This window comes from Nematolebias whitei, chromosome 22 (genome assembly GCF_014905685.2).
Source record: "Nematolebias whitei isolate Nwh7 chromosome 22, NemWhi1, whole genome shotgun sequence".
In the NCBI taxonomy this organism is placed as follows: Eukaryota; Metazoa; Chordata; class Actinopteri; order Cyprinodontiformes; family Rivulidae; genus Nematolebias; species Nematolebias whitei.
Genome location: NC_056519.1, coordinates 4,199,962 through 4,219,459, shown reverse-complemented (window position 1 = coordinate 4,219,459; position 19,498 = coordinate 4,199,962). Strand labels below are relative to the sequence as shown.

At 41.3% G+C, this 19,498-nt stretch overlaps 2 protein-coding genes across 2 annotated transcripts in view; one reads left to right on the top strand and one right to left on the bottom strand.

The window, feature by feature from the left end:
- The window catches only part of LOC119428579 (DENN domain-containing protein 11), a 34,272-nt gene extending 29,791 nt beyond the window's left edge, over positions 1 to 4,481 (top strand). The window contains exons 2-9 of the mRNA XM_037696262.1: positions 532 to 631; positions 727 to 885; positions 3,187 to 3,343; positions 3,437 to 3,575; positions 3,661 to 3,792; positions 3,881 to 4,031; positions 4,105 to 4,170; positions 4,250 to 4,481. Coding sequence (XP_037552190.1) covers positions 532 to 631; positions 727 to 885; positions 3,187 to 3,343; positions 3,437 to 3,575; positions 3,661 to 3,792; positions 3,881 to 4,031; positions 4,105 to 4,170; positions 4,250 to 4,445 — 1,100 coding nt within the window. The 3' untranslated portion in view covers positions 4,446 to 4,481. The remainder of the gene's footprint in view (positions 1 to 531; positions 632 to 726; positions 886 to 3,186; positions 3,344 to 3,436; positions 3,576 to 3,660; positions 3,793 to 3,880; positions 4,032 to 4,104; positions 4,171 to 4,249) is intronic.
- A 2,266-nt stretch (positions 4,482 to 6,747) lies between these two features.
- Positions 6,748 to 19,498, bottom strand: part of LOC119428455 (FYVE, RhoGEF and PH domain-containing protein 4) — a 20,901-nt gene continuing 8,150 nt past the window's right edge. The window contains exons 6-16 of the mRNA XM_037696136.1: positions 18,791 to 18,947; positions 18,571 to 18,709; positions 13,575 to 13,633; positions 13,250 to 13,393; positions 12,961 to 13,133; positions 10,961 to 10,991; positions 10,806 to 10,889; positions 10,596 to 10,721; positions 10,376 to 10,519; positions 10,109 to 10,249; positions 6,748 to 7,012 (exon numbers count right to left, since the gene is read on the bottom strand). Of these exons, the coding sequence (XP_037552064.1) occupies positions 6,833 to 7,012; positions 10,109 to 10,249; positions 10,376 to 10,519; positions 10,596 to 10,721; positions 10,806 to 10,889; positions 10,961 to 10,991; positions 12,961 to 13,133; positions 13,250 to 13,393; positions 13,575 to 13,633; positions 18,571 to 18,709; positions 18,791 to 18,947 (1,378 nt within the window). The 3' untranslated portion in view covers positions 6,748 to 6,832. The remainder of the gene's footprint in view (positions 7,013 to 10,108; positions 10,250 to 10,375; positions 10,520 to 10,595; positions 10,722 to 10,805; positions 10,890 to 10,960; positions 10,992 to 12,960; positions 13,134 to 13,249; positions 13,394 to 13,574; positions 13,634 to 18,570; positions 18,710 to 18,790; positions 18,948 to 19,498) is intronic.

Genomic DNA, 19,498 nt, shown 5'->3' with positions numbered 1-19,498 from the left:
GACACATACTATAGTATGACTTCTAAACTGATGAAAAATGACACATACTATAGTATGACTTCTAAACTGGTGAAAAATGACACATACTATAGTATGACTTCTAAACTGATGAAAAATGACACATACTATATAGTATGACTTCCAAACTGATGAAAAATGACACATACTATAGTATGACTTCCAAACTGATGAAAAATGACACATACTATATTATGACTTCCATTATTTTTAGTTTTACCAAATTTGCTGTGAGTGACAGCCGTCAGAACGGCTTCAATGTGCAGCCGCTTTGCCCAGATCCCCTCACATTTCTGCTGAACGTCCTCCAAATTATCATTCTAGAGACATGATCGATGACTCAACCTGCAGAGTCACACTGTCTTTGCTCAGCTTGCAGCTCGTGTGTCAGCACAAGCCCAACGATTCAAAGACATCACGCGGGCCTTAGACTTTGGTTTTTTATATACAAAGAGAAAACTGAACGTGTGCGTACCGTTTGTTTTTGATGCAGTTCTTTATTTTGTGTGGTAGGAAACATGCTGGAGTGGTGTCTGCCCAAAGACATGGACCTGGAGGGAGTGGAGTTCAAAGCCATCGCCAGCGGCTCCCACAGAGTCACCACAGACTTCATGTAAGTGTTTCCGCAGGCGCAGCCTTCTGGTTGTGCTTTCTGCTTTTCACGACTCGCTGCCCGTCACGTTTCCCTCCCTCCTCCGTTTTCCACAGCTACTTTAGGAAGGGCCACTTCTTCGGCCTCGCTTGCTTTGCCAACATGGCCGTGGAGAGTACAGAGGAGAGGGGGGCGAGGATGAAGTCTGTAGGGATCCTGTCTCCTTCCTACACCCTGCTATACCGCTACATGAGCTTCCTGGAGCACCAAGTCAGGTGAGAAAGACAAGCTGAAGCGCCTGTAAGCTTAAATGAGCAACAAACCTGGGGTTAGAACTGCAGCTCATTATTGTTTTCATTTCAGAATAAAAACAAAAATTATGAACTTGTTGCTTTTCGTGCATTTTCGCTGCTGCGCTGAACTGGAATAAAAACAAAACCAAGACAAAATGCCGCAGGATTTAGCAGAAATTTGCAGGAGAGACTAAAACTAAGTTTTAGAAGTTAAAACAAGACCAACAGTGGCTGAGCAGAGCGAAACAGAGACTAATATGAGCAAAACACAAGCTGAAATGAGCAGAACTAGCTAAAGTAGTAAAACACAAGTTAAACAGGTACAACATAAGCTAAAATAAGCAGAATATCAGCAAGCCAAATTGAGCAAAACAAGTTAGCAGCAGAACACATTCTAAAAACATCTATACTGTAACAAAAACATCAAAACGGTGGCTAAATTTAACAAAAGAGATGCTAAAGCCTAAATTCATAAAACAAATACCATTAGCTAAACAGCTGGTAAATGTTGCAGAACCACAAGTAGCAAAACACACAAAAAGTATCCAAATAACAATGAAACTTTAAAGAGTAGAACGTAACTAGTATCTGAAATCAGCAAGACAGATGCTAAAATGAGCAAGAGGCGCTAAAATTAGTAAATCACATGCTAAAGTTAATTTTGTTAATACTGTAGATACAATCAGCAAAAAACAGTAGCTGAAATAATCCAAACAGAGGTGCTAAAGTTAGTCAAACAGAAACTAATTTTGTTAATGCTGTTGATAAAAATCAGCAAACTGAAATAAGCCAAACAAATGCTTAACTAATATTGTTAATGCTATTGACAAACTCAGCAAATTAGTAGCTGAAATAAGCCAAATAGATGCTAAAGTTATCAAAACAAATGCTAAAATGGGCAAAACAGCTGCTGAAACTAGCGAAACACATGCTAAAGGTAAAACTGGCAATACTGTAGCTGAAAGCACTGATCAAATGGAGAAAACGCCTCGTTGCATGTGCAGGAAACACCTTGAGCACACGACACGCCTGGCAGCAGCTCGGACCGGGTCTCAGTGTGGACCCAGCAGCTGCACCCGGACCGTCTTTTTAGCTTTTTTGCAGTCCTTAACGATGACAAAGCAGATCTGACAACTGTTCAAACCGTGGACTCTCAGAGAGCCGAGATGTTTCTAAGCAGCTGCAGAGAAACGATCAACGTTCAGACAAATCAAAGCTTTAGTTCTCCTTAGGCGCCACAATTCTTTTCCGCAGTGTATTTCGGCCACTGTTCTTTCTTTGGTCTTCCATCACAAGTCGTGTCACACTTGTCTCACACTTTTGCTTCGAGAGCTCTTTGGACACAAGTCTCTCCTGCAGCGACCAGGCGTCCCTCTTATTGTGGGACTGCGAAGAGTTTTGATCTTCAGAGAGCGTGAGCGAACTCTGCAGAGGAGAAACTGTTCTGTATCTGCAGCACGGAGATGTTGGAGTAGATCTGGGTTAGGAAAGAAACTCACGGTCTCAAGGCAGAAGTTCTTCTGTTAGAGTCCCCAGACCGTTAAATCAAACGAGCGTAAAAACAGACGGAGGTTTGATCAACCAATCAGGTTTGGAGGTGGAGTCAGCAGGTTTTGTTTTATTTATTTATTTCCCACAAGTTAGCAGCTGATTGAAGGGGTAACTAGTATTGAGCTACTAAAAAGAGAAATATTGCTGTGAAATTATCGTTCTTTAACCGCTCAATAAAAAGGAGTATCTGCCGGGGCGCAGACTGTTGGAGACCAGTTAGCAAACAGGATTTGCGAGCAAGTCTCCAAAACGTCGTCGTAGTTCCTTAATTCCGAGGTTAGCCATCTTGTCTTTGAGTTCTGAACACGTTAAAACATCTTGTGCAACTTAGTAGTCCCAGGATTACTGTGGTCACGTCAAAGTTGAAGTTTTTACGACTGTAAGAGCTTTAAAGACATCCAGCTCTACGGCCTGAACGCTGAGTTTTATAAACGCACAGATAATAAATGAGAATTATTTAAAAACGGCTACGTGTTTTCATTTCATTAGTGTGGATTAAATCAAAAACATGGAGGCGGCTGCCTAAGGTGGGTACGAATTGATCTGAGGTGGGTAAAATGTGGGCAAATAAATAATGTGTGTAGCCAAGAATACAGTTTGGCAACTGGCTGCACAGAACGGGCCTTGTGGCTCGTTGGTCTCACATTCAGCAGGTGTGCACCTACATTCTTAAACTGTCTTGTGATATAGAGTTTCCATCCAGCCTCTAACATTTGGTTGGTCCCTCCCCAGGCTCCAGCTCCAGTCCCCTGGGCACTACTCCCCACTAGAGGCCTTCTATGAGGACAAGCGAGCTCTGCTGCCCCCCAGTGGAGAGATTGTGGTTACTGCATTACCCGCCAACTCCTGGGGAGCGCCTATAAACCACAGCATGCACCCTGAAATGAAGGTGGGAGCGTCTGAGAGCCTCGGTTGTTTTATGGCGTTGTGTCATAAACTTACCGACAGTTTGGTAATGACAGAACGTGTCTGTTTGGAGTAGATCACTCATCCGGCGGGCTGCATGTCCCAGTTCATCCGCTTCTTCGGAGAGCAGATCATGGTCCTTTGGAAACTGGCGCTCCTCCGCAGACGCATCCTCATCTTCTCTCCTCCACCCGTGGGCGTGGTCTGCTACAGAGGTACCAAAACGTCCACATTTAGTCACAAAAGCTTGAACGTGTGATAAAAAGCAGCTGTCCATACCGTCTGCTGCTCTCCTGTCAGTGTACTGCTGCTGCTGCCTGGCGAACATCTCCATCCCCGGCGTCGGCGTGGCCGTGCCCGAGTTCCGACCCTTCTTCTACGTCAACGTCGCGGACATCAGCGTTCTGGAGAACGAGCTCTCCTACGTCGCATGTAAGAGGTCGTTTGAAACGCTTTAACCCCACAATACAATTTTGTACAAGTCCCAACAGCAGCTGCGGCTGCCGTCCCGCACGTTTAGGTACGACCGAGAAGATCTTCGAGGAGAAGAAAGATCTCTACGACGTTTACGTGGACAATCAGAACGTGAAGACCTACAGGGACGGCCTGAAGCCTCTGCTCCGCCTCAGCGCCGCAGACAGAGAGAAGTACCGCAAGCTGACGGAGCAGAGGTAGGACACCAGCAGCCGTCTTTAACCTCGTTTAAAGTTCTGTGCACAGATCTAAACACGGCTGTGTGCGCAGGCAGATGCTGCTGTACTCCCAGGAGAACGGAGACTGCGCGTCCAGCGAGGAGGACCTTTTCATTTTGTAAGTACAAACTCAGTAATGAGCTGCTTGTTGAAAACAGCCACAACAAAAAAAAAATCTGGCCTTTTCTCTTCTTGAGGTTTTTCCTGGAGCAGAACAACAGGATTTTCCAGACTCTGAGCGAGGTGGCCGGGAGCTCAGACCCCACCATCACTCAGGAGAGCGTGAGGGCCATGGGTCTGGATCCGCACGGGGACCGGCTCTTCCTGCTCCACCTGCTGGAAATCTACGGCTACGACAGCCTGCTGGTCTCAGAGCAGCTGTGCTGCAGCTGAGACGCTCCACTGCCGAGTCTGGACCTGCTGCAGGGCCACCAGAGTTGCATTTAGCTGTTTTATTCATCTGCTCCGTTACAAACGGATTATCTGAACAATAATGGTTTCGGTTTGCTCTCGCCGATGAGATGATTTGAATGCTGCCGCAGCGTCTCGGTCCTGATCCGTGTTCTTAAAACGACCAAACTGCACAGACAGAGCCGAAGACAAATCCAGGGACGAGTTCGGTGATCCTTCACTGAAAATGAAATCACGAGTTAAAAGGAGTCGGATGTTCCTGTAAATAATTTGTCCGTGTGTGATAAAAGTCTCCCATTGTTGCGCTTCAAGTGCATTTAAGCCTCTGTATTAAAAAAAAAAAAAATGAGGGCGTTGTTTCTTGTCCAACAGCCTTTGGCTCGACAAATCATGTCTGTAACGCGACGACTGAAACGGCGATGAGAATGTTTTTATAAACATTTAGCTTTCTGTAGTTTTGGGGGATATTTTAGCTACACAGTAACAAGAGTATTTCAACTTCCAACAAGTGAGTTTAAACAACTTATAATTTGAGTTTTTTAATGGAACAAATTGAAAATTAAAACTGTGCAGTAAAAGTGCAAGGAACTATCTTCGAACACTACAGATCCCCGTTTTAATTTCAGAAAACGAAGTTCTCTCTGCTTTAGTTCACTCAGAATGTTGTGAATCACTTTTGCACCACACTTTCTGCTTCTTCCCCGTGTTGCGTTGAGGTTTAGTGCATTTGTTTTCAGATCACGTTCAGCTGGTGCGCTCCTTGCTGCACAATCTAAACACGACCGCCCACCACAAACACAGCGGGCGCAACAGTGACAAAGAAAAACGAGCATTGTATCAGGAAGGAATTACGTTCAGGACTATTTTTAAATCAATGACAAGTTGGGCTTTTGTTACAATCACTTTAAAAAAAAGTTCCTATCCTGAACCGGGTGGTACTCTACTAAAATAAAATGAAAAAATAAACAAAAAACATCGATTTCAACATAAAGCTCAAATAAGTATCCATTATTTTACATGAAGTGATTTGTGTATTTTCATATTTGATCAAAAGTGCAAAGCAACAGATCAGACTATTATTCACAGGCTAATTACCAATTAGCGCAAATGCTAACTTGTTTTAAACGGCAGAAGTTATGGTCTTTATAAATTGGAAACTTATACACAAATCAAATGCTTCAAAGTCATTACTAAGAATAGACAGGTTATATTTATTTACAAAGATGTGAAAACAGATTTACAACAGGTTTTACTTTCTACGGCAACATAAATGGAACAAACTGCACCAAGCAGCAACTTCATTTCCTCCCTTAAATTAGCAACAGAGTAAAGTTCAATTATACTTTTTTTTTTAATCGATTAATAATTAATGTTTACATAATGTTTAAGCTCCAACCCATGCTAGCTTTCAGGAGATTTATATAGTTCACGTTGAATGCGTGTCACAAACATGCAAACTTTTTTTATTTTTTATTATTCATGCAGTAAATTTACACAAATATGACCCGTTTTTCACCTCTATAAAACAAACTCATAAAACATTAAATGTGGATGGAGGGACGTCTTTTGTTTAGCAGCGCAGTTTGAGGCGCACATCTCCCTTCTGCAAGAACTTTGTGAATTAGACTAATGAACCGTTCCTGAGTAGCAACATGCCCAGATTACTTTATTAAATATGGGCTTCTGTAGTTGAAAGTCGCTGGTAGTTTGTAAAAAAATAAATAATACAATCTGCATCTAGCTTAAGCACAGAGAAATGGGACCTATCGGGTAGCAGGAGCAGCTTCTTCACATTTCAGGTTTTAATTTAAATTCACATAAAAAGGAATAAACAAACAGCTTTGGGTCCATTCAGTTCAGCCAGAATGGCTTTACAGATCTGGTAAATTCTAAAATAATTACATAAAGATGAACTGATTTAGAAGCTCTTCCAATAAAACTTTTTAATTCAATTAAGCTTTTAGTCAAAATATGCTTCAAACAATCTAGGTATTTTCCCCACCTTACTAGTATTTTGTTTTCCATTTATTTAACTGTTTGATTAGCTGTAAAATCCGTTTTATTTTCATGCAACAAGATCAGGTGAATGTGTTTCACGCAGCATTTATGATCTCCAGGAGCCTCCGTCACTGCTACTGTTCATTAAAATAAAGTTTCCACACACCTTGTACAGAGCTGAAGTAAACATTTTTGTAGTTTAATATAGTCTTCACATGTTAAAACATTCACTTTATTTATTTTACTGCAAACCATTTCAGAAATAAAGTGCACAACCACTTAATGAAAACACGCCTCCGTTGCTCATTTCAAACAATCGTATCTACGGTAATCGTTTTCGTGTTTGGAGCCCCAAACTTTGTTCCCGCCGATCACAGGGTTCTCATCACGGAAAGTTTCAGTGCCGTCAGCCAGTTCTGCTTGAGGTCCAGATCGTCGCAGGAGAATATGTGACAGGTTCTGGACTGTCTGAGACAAAAACAGTGCTGTCCTTGGATGAGCTCCTCTATGGCACAGCCGAGGAGCGGCACGGTGACCTGAGGCTTCTCATCCTGGAGAAACGAGTACATAAAGGATGTTAGGGATCATTCAGACCTTTTGAAGTGGATTCTGTGGAAAGGTTAAACCAGCCACTAGGGAGCACGAGCCAGTCCCAAGCCCGGGTACATGGTGAGGGTTGTGTCAGGAAGGGCATCAGACGTCACACACTGCAGCCAAAATTAATATGCAAGTTCATCTAAGCAACACCTTACTGGATCAGTCAAGGCCCGGGTTAATGACCTCCACCAGTGCCGGCGGAAGTTGTGCTACTGTTAGTCGAAGACCACAAGGAGGGAAACGTGTCAGAAGACAGAAGGAGGAGAGGAAAGTCAAGAATGTAGGACTGAGGGTTGCAACTCTAAATGTGATGATAATGACAGGCAAATGTAGAGAGCTGGCTGACATGATGCTGAGAAAGAAGGTAGAGGTTTTATGTGTCCAAGAGATCAAGTGGAAGGGCAGCAAGGCTCACAGCATTGGAACAAGGTTCAAACTGTTTTACAATGGTGTGTGTATAGAAAGAGAAATGGAGTAGGGGTAGTCCTGAAGGAGGAGTTTAGAAAGAATGTAGTAGAGGTGAAAAGAGTGCCCAGTTCATACTTATCCAGCTCTCTGCTAGCCCAAACATATGGTTAATGGACAGAGATGAGATTCTTAGTAGTAAAAACATCCATAACCTTTGACCAAACATTCCCTAACAAAGAAAAAATAATAATAATAAATAAAGAGTAAAATCAAAAACCAAATGTTGGAAGCTGAAGAAGGAAGAATGTTGTGAGAAATTCAGAGAAGAGCTGTTAAAGGCTCTGGGTGGTAAGAAAGAGCTTCCAAATGACTGGGCTACTACAGCAACGGTAATTAGAGAGACAGGTAGGAAGGTACTTGGTGTGTCATCTGGACAGAGAATAGATGATAAGGAAACCTGGTGGTGGAATAGTGAAGTGCAGGACAGTATTCAAAGAAAGAGATTAGCCAAAAAGAAATAGGACAGTGAGAGGACTGAAGAGAGGAGACAAGACTATAAGGAGATGGGACATAGAGCAAAGAGGAAGGGGGCAAAGGCAAAGCAGAAGGCTTATTATGAGATGCATGAGAGGCTGGACACTGAAGAGGGTGAGAAGGACTTGTACCAATTGGTGAGATAGAGGGATCAGGCTGGAAAGGATGTGCAGCAGGTTAGGTTTGTTAAAGATAGAAATGATAATGTTCTAACAGAAGAGTGTGATGGGAGGAGTACTTTGAGGAGCTAATGAATGAAGATAAAGAAAGAGAAAGAGTAGAGGTCAAAGAAACTGTGGACCAGGAAGTGGGAAACATTAGGGAGAGTGAAGTTTGGAACTCTATGAACAGAATGAAAGACAGAAAGGTAGTAGGACTTGATGACATACTAGTGGAGGTTTGGAAATGTCTTTGAGAGATGGCAGTGAGATTGTTGACTAAATATTCAATGGCATATTTGAGGGTGAGAAAAAGCCTGAGGAATGGAGAAGAAGTGTGCTGGTGCCCATTTTTAAGAACAAGGGTGATGTACAGAGTTGTAGCAGCTACAGGGGAATTAAGTTGATGAGCCACACAATGAAGATCTGGGAGAGAGTTGTGGAAGCAAGACTTAGACGAGAGGTGACTATCGGTGAGCAGCAGTATGGTTTCATGTCAAGAAAGAGCACCACAGATGCCATCTTTGCTTTTAGGATGCCGATTAAGAAGTACAGAGAAGGTCAGAAAGAACTTATTGTGTCTGTCATCTGCTTTTTCTAAATCTTCAAAGTGTTGATGAAGGAGGTGTGGTATTGTATGAGAAAATCTGGAGTGGCAGAGAAGTATGTTAGAATGATACACGACATGTATGAGGACATCAAGACCGCATCAAGGATCGGCTCTGAACCCCTTCTTGGTGATGGACCGACTAACAGATGAGGTCAGGCAGGAATCCCCATGAACCATGTTTGCGGATGACATTGTGATCTGTGGTGAGAACAGGGAACAGGTGGAAGAGAACTTGGAGAGGTGGAGGTATGTACTTATAGTATGCAGTTAGAATTGAAAAAATTACATTTCACTGCTGTTATGTACTTAAAAATATCTTACCAGTTTAGTTTTAAATATTTTACGCAAGGCTTAAATTTCAATGCAAATATTTTAATGCATTTCTTTCCCTTTAATGTATTGTGTGTGTGTTCAAATCCATTTCTCTGATTGTGAGTTGCCACTTTCATTGTTCATTAAGTCTCAACAGAGCCCCAGTAAAAACAAATTTAAAAAATAAATAAAAACGTTTACTTTAAAAAATATTAAAGTAGAAGCAGTGACTACCTTTTCCACTTGACACAACTGGTCGAGTGTGGGTTTGTGGGCAGGTTACAAGTCTATAGCAGTATACCGATAGGAAAGACGCAAAAATAAAAAGTTCTGTCGCCATTGTTGGTAGTAGTAAACGCATACAATGAAGAGGCTAAATAACTGTTAGCTAAATAACTATGCCAGAATGTTACTGGACTGCAACTTTTGGAGACATGTGGCGACTTAAAACTGCATGAAAGTAGGCAAAAAATTAATACAAGTTCAAAAATGCCTGTGACTATGCTAAAGCTCAACAAAAACCAGCAACAAACCCAAGAATGGTCAGAGACGCCTGGGACAAGCAAACCCAAGAGGTTTCAGATGCCTGCAGTTGAGAGACATCTTATATTTTGCACAAGTTAAAAATTCAAACACCACTGAGCTTCTGTGAAAAACTGAACCCGCACAATGAGACATTTGAAAGTCCATCGCAAATGCTGTTCTCCAACTAGTTTCCAACTAAAGCCCTGTAGGCTGTTAACTTTACCAACAAAACTTGATTTAAAAAATGTTTTAAAATTCAATGCAAGGTTGTAACAACTAAACAGAAAATACCAAGGAGGTAAATAACTCAGAAACTGTTTTGGCCTGAAGGTTTTCCTTTCTTGGTCAGCTGCTAGTTGCACAACAGACCTCGGCTCAGCCATTTTTGTTTTCCTACATGTTGACAGAACCTGACTAGCAGCAAAAAACTAACACATTCCCCAATGTAGGAAAATTACTTCAATTTACAAAATCTTCAGAAAATAAAAACCCGAGTTCATTACCTGCGGAGTAGCGTACACGTAAAAGACCGGAGTTTCCGTCTCGGTGAGAACGCACCACACTCGTCGCCAAATCATGGAGCTGTCGCCGTACAGAAGGTAACTGCTCATGACGCTGCTCTGGGGGCTGGGATATGTATCAAACTGTGACGACACCCAGAGACAAACACGGTCAGGACGTGGTTGGGCAGAGTTTTCTCAGTGCGACAACGAAGAAACAAAGGTTTGAAACAATGGATGCAAACATTACAGAACATCCACGAAGCTCACCTCCAACATTCTTCTCTTCTTCCTGTCCGTCCTCTCACCCCTCTGGTTCGTCAGGATGAAGTAACAGGATTTACACACTTTATTCAGCTTGTTGCCATCGTATTCCAACGCCACTTTATTATCCGAGCACTTCCAACACACCACCTGAGCGAACAGAGAGCTTTAACACGACCGTTCCGTTTAATTTATTCTACATCAAGCAACGCTTCTTGTTCCTTACGTAGCCACAAGCTCGACAGTGATGTCTTCTCCTGGTGAGGGAGTTAAAGGGCTCCCTGCAGGTCATGCACAGGGTCACCTCGTTGTCTCTGATCCAGCGAGGGGCTCGTCGGCCGAGTTCTTTCACCTGTTCGACACGTAACGCGTCATAATCAGGGCGGTATTTCAACTCTTTAATGAAAATGACGAGAATTTACTAGATTCAACCTACAGGGTCTTCAAGATGTAGCTCCCTGGAAGCCATTTTGAAGGTTTCATTTTTCTTCTGAAATGTGTCTATGGCTTCCTGAATCACCTGCGGACCAAAGTTCTTCTGAGAAATTGCAACAACTGAGCTTTTTTCCTCTCTAAAGAACGGTAACAAACCTTTATCCAACTGTCTCGGTCCTCTTCACAGCTTCAACAGAGAAAAACACAAAAGAGTGTTTCAGCATCGTTATCTAGATTTAACAATCCATTTTAATTAAAAGGACCACCATTCCTTTAAGATTTACATCTACCCCTTTTATGCCAAAGATTTTAATTAAAATAATCTTACACGGCAAGATAATGGAGTTATAAATGATTTGGTCAAATCTTCAAAACAAAATCGCAAGACGTCACTAAGAACATGGTTTGGAGAGGACGCTCAGATACTACCACACCAATTTTCAGCTCGGTGTCTAAAATTAGCCAGTTTTTGGTTTGATAAGATCAACCACAGTCCAGTCACTGGACGGATGTTTTGTAGTATTTAAGATGGTTTTTCCAAGTTTTTCTGGACTGTAGAAGACCTACATTTTGCTGGGCGATTAATTGTGATAAACGATAATATTGTTTGAAATTTGACAATATTGTCAAATTTAAGAAGAAATGTTAATTGTTGTGATAGTAAATTTTTTGACCAACGGATGGCAGTATAAGACTGAACTGAAGGATGGATAGTGAGGGAGCGAGCAGCGTGTCTAAGAAAAATGGGAGGGAGGCCCCTTGACGTGACATGGGCTGTCTCTCGTTCCTGTTTTTCAGTTCTCAAAATGGCGGACGCTCGGTGTAGTTTGAGCTCTTTAGCATAGCATTTGTCACACAAAGCTTATAATAAAATATCAGTAAACAAGTTCTCAGCTTTTTTTTTGCAGAGAAAAAACTTTTTAGATGAAGGCATCGGTTTCAACCGTGAATTTTGAAGCTTCGACAAGACGGAGGTTTTTTTCTCGAGGTCGGCCTGTTAGCTTAGCTCGTAGCTTAGCTTCGGCTTAGCTGCTTTTAATGATCCAAAAACACAATTTTGGACGTTAAAACAGATTTTAAAGAGAAAGGGAGGGGTCAGTGAAGAGCACAGTTGAGCCTTTTGTCATCCAGTGTCTTCAGTAGAAAGAGAGACATGAAGAACTGATAAAGTCGATAAATGAAAATGAGGTCAATGATTTTTATTTATCATGCGATCAAATGATTTCTTTTTTATCGCGACAGGCCTAACTGAACAGAGGATGGAAGTGGAGAGGAATTTTGTCCACCACCAGGCACAGAGGTGGAGCCAGGGGGTGGCCAATGGAGGCCTTGACCGCCACAGATTAATCTTGGGCCACCTCAAAGGCCACCCCAATAATTTCAGGAAACTATATTTTTAAGAAATATAAAAACTAGAAAGCAAAGTAAGTTTCTTTCGGCTGCTTCTTTCTTCACAGCAAACTTGCGTAAAAGACTCGACAATTTTGTTTTTGGATGTCCTTCCTGACGTAACCTGGGTTCAAACCCACAACCCCAGGATTACAAGACAGCGGCACTGAGCACCGAGCTACCGCAGCCCCCCATAAAAACTAAAAAGCATAGTTTCCATAAATGATCAGGGTGGCTAGTTTACATATACATGCACGCGCACACACACACACACACACACACACACACACACACACACACACACGGTGGTGACATTTCTAGTTGCTTCACGATGAGGAATCATAAGTGGCGGCCATCTTGAATTGGGTTGAACCAAAAGCTTAGTTGCGTTTCTATAACCAATGATTATTTTGAGGTTTTCATCAACACCGGTTACTCGTGAGATATTTTTCTAACATACAGAGTTGACAGTTACTGCAAAAATTTTAAGCAAAACATGGAGCGCTTGGGAGTACACATAGTGAACGACTCTCCGCTACCACCACCCTAAATTTTATGTCAAGATCAGTAAATTCGACAGAGTTATATCCACCGTTGTGATTTCAAGTCGGCTGTGGCGGCCATCTCGAATCGGATAGTCCGAACAAAGGTAAAAAGTTGTAGATGTACGTCCAATAATTCCTTTGAGAGTTTAATAATCATAATAATAAAGCAATAATTAAGCTGAGAAGTCAAAACCTCTTGGGAGAAAGATCTGTGTTGCTCACCAGGCCTGGAGCTCAAGGGTCCGCTCCTTTCCAGACACCTGGAAGGTGTACGGGTGGTCGTCATTGATGGTCTGGTGGACTTGCATGCCGTCAACCCCAATCCTGCAGCGGACAGTGAATCTCTGCCCAACCAGGCTAAACTTTGGAGAGCAACACAGCAGGAAGTTGTTGAACTATTGGGAGAAAATAAAGTACTTTTTTCAAATTTACATCATTCTGTGCCATTTTGTTTCAAGACATAAAAGTGAAAGTTAAAGAAACTTTTGGTCATTTATGGATTACAGCTGACCAAGAACAGGTATCTCTCCATGGCCGACGTGTTTCTGGCAGCGAGCTTCAGCAGACGACCTTCTCTGAGGAACTCGCTGGTCGGGTTGATCACCTCCTCCTCTCCAACCATCTCATAAATCTCCAGGAGCCGTTTCAGATTCTCCTACAAACAAAACAGCTCTAAAATCCATTTGTTTGGACTAAACTCAAACTAAATGTGCCAACGTTTTACGCAGGTTCAGGACACGCAAATGAATACAACTGGAAGAGTCTAAAACCAAACACAGGAAATGATTCAGTCCCATTAAAAACGGTAAATGGTAGTCGATGCTGTGGGAACGTACGGCTTTGTGAATGGCGCTGTTTGAGTGAATGGCTGCCATGGAAATGGCCTGTAAGGACTCTGCCGAGAGAAAACAAGAACAATAAAACACTGAGGATGGATACAACTACCATATTTTTCAGACTATGAGGCGCATCAGATTATAAAGTGCATTAAGCAAAAAAAAAAGTCAGATAAGTCTAACTTTATTCAACTCATTCACAATAACCACATAAAATAGGTTTGAGGTCGGTAAGCACAACCAGAATTAATACATAAGGCTCAATGTCGATTTTTGAGAAAATTAAAAAGGATTTCAAGTGCACGTTATAATCCGAAAAATACTGTACACACATGATGGAGAGATTAACATGGAAACTGTTCAATTCCTTAGTCAAATCGTACCCATCAGTTTAAGTGTCACAGTACCATTTTGCACCTAACAAAAGCGCATAAACCTGCAGGTGTACAACAATGCATGCATATATTATCAATTTGAATTACAACTTTGATATGCTAATAACCAATAGCTGGAAAACTTGTCAAAAGTTGTAAAGGTGGTATCTCACTGGACTGCAAATAATGACTAGTTGGCAACTCAAATTAAAGAAAAACTGCAAGAAAATGGGAAAGTTTTTGTTGCATATGTAGAGGATAGGTCAAAATATTGGAATTTATTAATAATCAATCTCGTAAAATTACAATCAAAATGTGAGTTCTTTTTATGGGAGTAAAATCATCAAAAATCACTGAGACAAACACTGAATTGAGTTGAACATTTCTGCAACGTTTAATTTGAATATAGTAATTAGGCCTGTAACGATAAATTTTGCTGGGTGATTAATTGTCTCATATTATTGAGATAAACGATAATATTTGAAATTTGACAATAATTACTGTCAAATTTAAGGAGAAATGCTGGTTAATTTGTTTTGAGTGTAGTACCTTTTTTCGACCACTGGATGGCAGTATAAGATGAATAGTGAGGGAGCGAGCAGTGTCTCTAAAGAAAATGGGAGGGAGGCCCCGTGATGTGACATGGGCTGTCTCTCCTTCCTGTTTTTCAGTTCTCAAAATGGCGGACGCTCAGTGCGTTTGAGCTCCTTAGCATTGCATTTGTCACACAAAGCTTTTAATTGGAGAAAAAAAAAAAAATCAGTAAACAAGTTCTCAGATTCTTTTTGGAAAATAATAAATAAAAAAAACTACTTTTTACACAAAGGCACGGGTTTCAACCGTGAATTTTGGAGCTTCGACAAGACGGAGGTTTATTCCCCAAGGTCGGCCTGTTAGCTTAGCGCCTAGCTTAGCTAATTTTAACGATCCAAAAATGTGATTTTGGACGATTATAACAGATTTTAAAGAGAAAAGAGAAAGGAGTCATTGAAGAGAACCAGAGTTGAGCCTTTTGTCATTCAGTGTCTTCAGTAGAAAGAGAGACACAAAGACGCGATAAAGCCGATAAATGAAAATTGGGTTAATTTTATCATGCGATTAATTGATTTATTGTTTATCGTGACAGGCCTAATAGTAATTACTCTAACCATAGAATAAAAAGAGCTTTTTCATTCATTCACCCCTTATTTATACTGGTTAGTCTCAGGTAAGTAGCTTAGATTGAAATACAGGTAAGATAAGTCGATTAATACAGCTTTGGACTTTAACAAATACTTTTGTCTGAGTTTAACCTGTTGTGCTTTAAATGGTGATCTAGGTTAAACTAGCAAATCAGATGAATTTTAACAGTTAAAATTAAGATGGTAAAATAAAGCACAATAATTTTTAGTTAAACTTAATTGAGGTTTGTGAAATAATTTTTTGGAATTAAACCGGCACTCGTCTCGGCGGGGTGAGCGCAAGATCAGCCCTACCAGGTCTGAAGAGTTAGGTGGGACACGGAGCAGAAAGCTGCCTGTGGTGAGGCGACCGTCCAGGTGAAGTGGAGATCTTCAAGGATCGTCATCAGCTGCAAAAGACGGAGTCTTTTTCTTTCTGCATTGGCTCCGAGGTTTCCTGAGTGTTTTACAGGTGTGTGTCAACACCTGCCATTTTTCTTCCAACTGACACCACCTCCCGCTTGAGTGACCTCATCTTTCTGAAAGGGGCGTCTTACTTCTAAAATCTTATCCAATCACACGGCGGCTTTTCAAAAGGGGCGGGCTTACATCTAAAGCTGGTTTGTCTCTTTTGCACAAAGATACCGGTAATATTATTTCTGTCTCAAGGTTCAAAAAAAGGAAGAAGTATAATTAAACCTAAAAAAGTTAAGTCAGGTCCTCTGGATGGATTAAAAAAAAAAAACTTGTTGAAACGTTTCATCTTTTATCCAAAAGACTTCTTCAGTTTGAGGAGCTGCAACAAACTCAGTCTTATAAATAGCACGTAGCATAGATCAACCAATTTGGTGACTTTTGGATAAAAGATGAAACGTTTCAAAAATGTTTTTAGAGGACCTGACTTAACTTAGTTATTTTCTACCTGGATTATTGAGCATGCATCAGGATAATTAAACCTTATTTTTAGTCATTTCAAAACATGTAAACCTTTTTATCAAAAGCACAACATTTTCTAAAAGAATAATGTCGTGATTTACTAATTAAATCACATTGCTGCGTAGACAGCAAGAGTTATATTAAACCAAAATGACAAAAAAAATAATAAAAATAAAAAAAAAATCTCATCATTCCAGAAAATATTTTACAATTAAAAAACAACTTTGATTTCAAACTTAACATTTCATTAAATTACTGCCATTGATTTTTATTGTTAAGCACACAAACAGCTGCTGTTTTTAATTGTGCTTTATAAATAAATTTGACTCGACTCCTGCCCTGCGGAGCACATGACATGAGTCACATGACTCACGGTGGAGAGGGGGACGCCCCCTCCCCATATTTACCGTACACCAGTGGTGTAGTCTACGCGATATGAGAGTACGTTAAACGGTTGTTAAACGCTTCCGTAACAATCTATTGTATGCAGCGCTTGTTTATTACATGACTTGCTATTTATCCAGCAAATTATTGTATAATTAATACTTCTGTATTTACTAAATACTTGAACATATTTTGCTTCGATACCGTTTTATAAATTCTATAACATGTTTTTAATACAATGCCAACCGTTGTACAAAGTTTGTTGTTCATTTATTCAAATGCAAGCACCAGAAAAATGTGGAAATGTTCAATATGCTTAAAAATCAAAATAAACCGTACTAACCAGTGTACTTTGGTTTCTAAGCACAGTATACCCACTACAAAAATGTAGACTACACCACTGCCGTACACAGAAAGAGCTTTTAAACTTGTTTAAATAAGTACTTGTAACATACACAAAATAGACTACGTACAGTACCGTAATAAAAAAATAAAATAAAATTCTGAACAATTATTAACAGCTGGTGCTTGAGTGAAAGTGAAATGGTTTGCTGTAGTCTGGAGGGAGCTGCTGACAGTTGTTTTGTCCTGATGAACATCTGTCACCACCATGGTTCACCTTTAAAATCTTCAAGGTTGTTTTGGTGACCGTTTGTTCTTTCAATGATATCTGCACGGGGGAATTCCCCGCTGCCATCTTCTTTGTGTTTACCCACCAGTACCCCTCCCCATTTCAGTTTTTAAAAACTTGAAACATGGGAAGGTCCTCGTGACTCCAAGAGAATATGGTGCTTCATTGGTCATTCAGGCTGACTTCTGGTCACATGACCAAAGAGTGGGATTATGGGTAAAATGTATTTTTTCTCTGTCCATCATTAGTTGTTTTAACATATATACCATCGTTTTTTTTAGTGTTTAGTCTGTTGTTTTTTTTGCCTACTGGTCCTAGTTTGTGTTTTTTATGCGTTACATCATGTACTGTTAGCAGCAGTAACCATGAGTGAGATTGGTTCTTGTCATGAGCATGGGGTGTTCACTCTGCCACAATAACCTCCACCCTAAGAAGAGTGTGCCCTGGGCAACTACGAGCACCCACGTGTGTCCAAAGTAAATGTTTTTACATGTCAGGAAGCTTGTTAATCTGTCAAAATAAAGCGCAAAAATTAAAACAAATCCATTAATTATGTGACGAAGCTCGTTGGCCCATGGAAGACAAAAAAATTACAGTAAAATTTTTAAAAATGGATAATTCTATAAAAGCATGTGAAAAAAGTTGCAGCTTATACACCAGAAATTACGGTAGTCATGTCTGTTTTGGGTAAAGCAGATTTCTCTGTGGAGTTCCCAGCTCTGAAAAAAAATATACTCTAGATGTTTCCTTCAGTCCTGAGGTAGACTGTCCCTTTCCAGGAGGCGTCTCCTGATAATTCTGTCAAGGTGGGAGGCAGGAGACCCGTTTTTCAAATTAACCGTCAACCTCTGCGGTTGGAAGTTGGTAATGTTTTTAGAGGCAGCAAACTGTCCTTGGACATCTACACTGAATGTTGGCGAGCAGCGAGCACCGAGAACGTGATCTGGATGAAATGTTTAGAAACATTTTGGTGCTTGCACGGTTTGAAAAACTGCAATCTTATTTGTTAATTCCTTATAAACGTCTGTCCACATCGTACCCAACTTGGCTCTATTTGTACCCACTTTGACAGCTGCCCGCCACGATTTAATCCACTTTAGAAACAAAGGCAAAGCTTTGGACCAGTTTTTAAATGATTATGGTTTAGACAGACCCATTTTCCTCCATCTCCAGCACTTTTGAGGCGACACATTTCAAGTGGGTTTGGGACGCCGGCTTTAACTGCTGCTTTGATTTTTGGCTGCTCTGTAATCAGTAAATCAATCGTCTACAAAAATAACTTTCCACCGGCGCCCTGCTGGTTAACCTGGCCCCAACAATTCTGGTAAGGCAGTCGTACGATCCTGTAGGACATTTATTTGGACTTGGGACATGCCCCAAAAAGACCGTTCCAATGGCTGGTTTACAATTTATTATCATTTCCCCTAAAGGAATTCCAAAATTTCTTGAACACGGCAGCGCTGCAGACCTCCACGACTCACAACTGACTACACACCGTGCAGAAAACTTACTTTGAGCCAGCTGATAATCCGGGTCGTCCTCGGGAAGCTTCTTCAGGTAGTCCTTGAGCAGCATCTCGTAGCGTGGAACCCTCTGCACCGGTTCCAGCATGTGGTGCTGCAGGCTGAGGCTGCCGCACACATCCTGACTCTGGCACCGCAAACACAACGCCTCGCTCAGATCTACAGAGCAGACATGGATAAAACCGATCCACGGAGGCGTATGTGCTACCTGGATGTCCTGGATGATGTTCCTGAAGGCAGACGAGCATTTCGTCCAGGTCCTCAGCAGCTCCATGGCCTGGTCGAAGTTCTTCACGTAGTCGGAGTACATCCTCAGGAAGGGTGCGTGCTGCAGGAGAGCTTTACCCAGACCTGGACTTTCAGACCTGGATTTAAAAAGGGGGGGGGGGGGCAAAAATTAAAGAGACAGGCTTTACTGGATCTTACAAGTTTTAATTTTGACTTTCCGTTCACGTCTCAACCATTTTTATATTTGTGTGAATGCTTCATGTTAAATCTGCTTTAATACCTAAAAACTTTGTTCTGACGTCTCCCTGAACATTTTCAACTTTAACCTTTTTATGCCCCTTCAGCTTTTTTCAGTTAGTCTTGAAAATTGTAGATTTTAGTGACGTTTTGTCCATTTTATCTGATAGCTACAGCCGAGCTCCCTTTAGCTCGAACCCGAGCTCCCTTTAGCTCACAGCCGAGCTCCCTTTAGCTCACAGCCGAGCTCCCTTTAGCTCACAGCCGAGCTCCCTTTAGCTCACAGCCGAGCTCACTTTAGCTCACAGCCGCAGCCGAGCTCATTTTAGCTCACAGCCGCAGCCTAGCTCATTTTAGCTCACAGCCGCAAAAGAGCCCACTTTAGCTCACAGCTGCAGCAGAGTTCACTTTAGCTCACAGCTGCAGCCGAGCTCACTTTAGCTCACAGCTG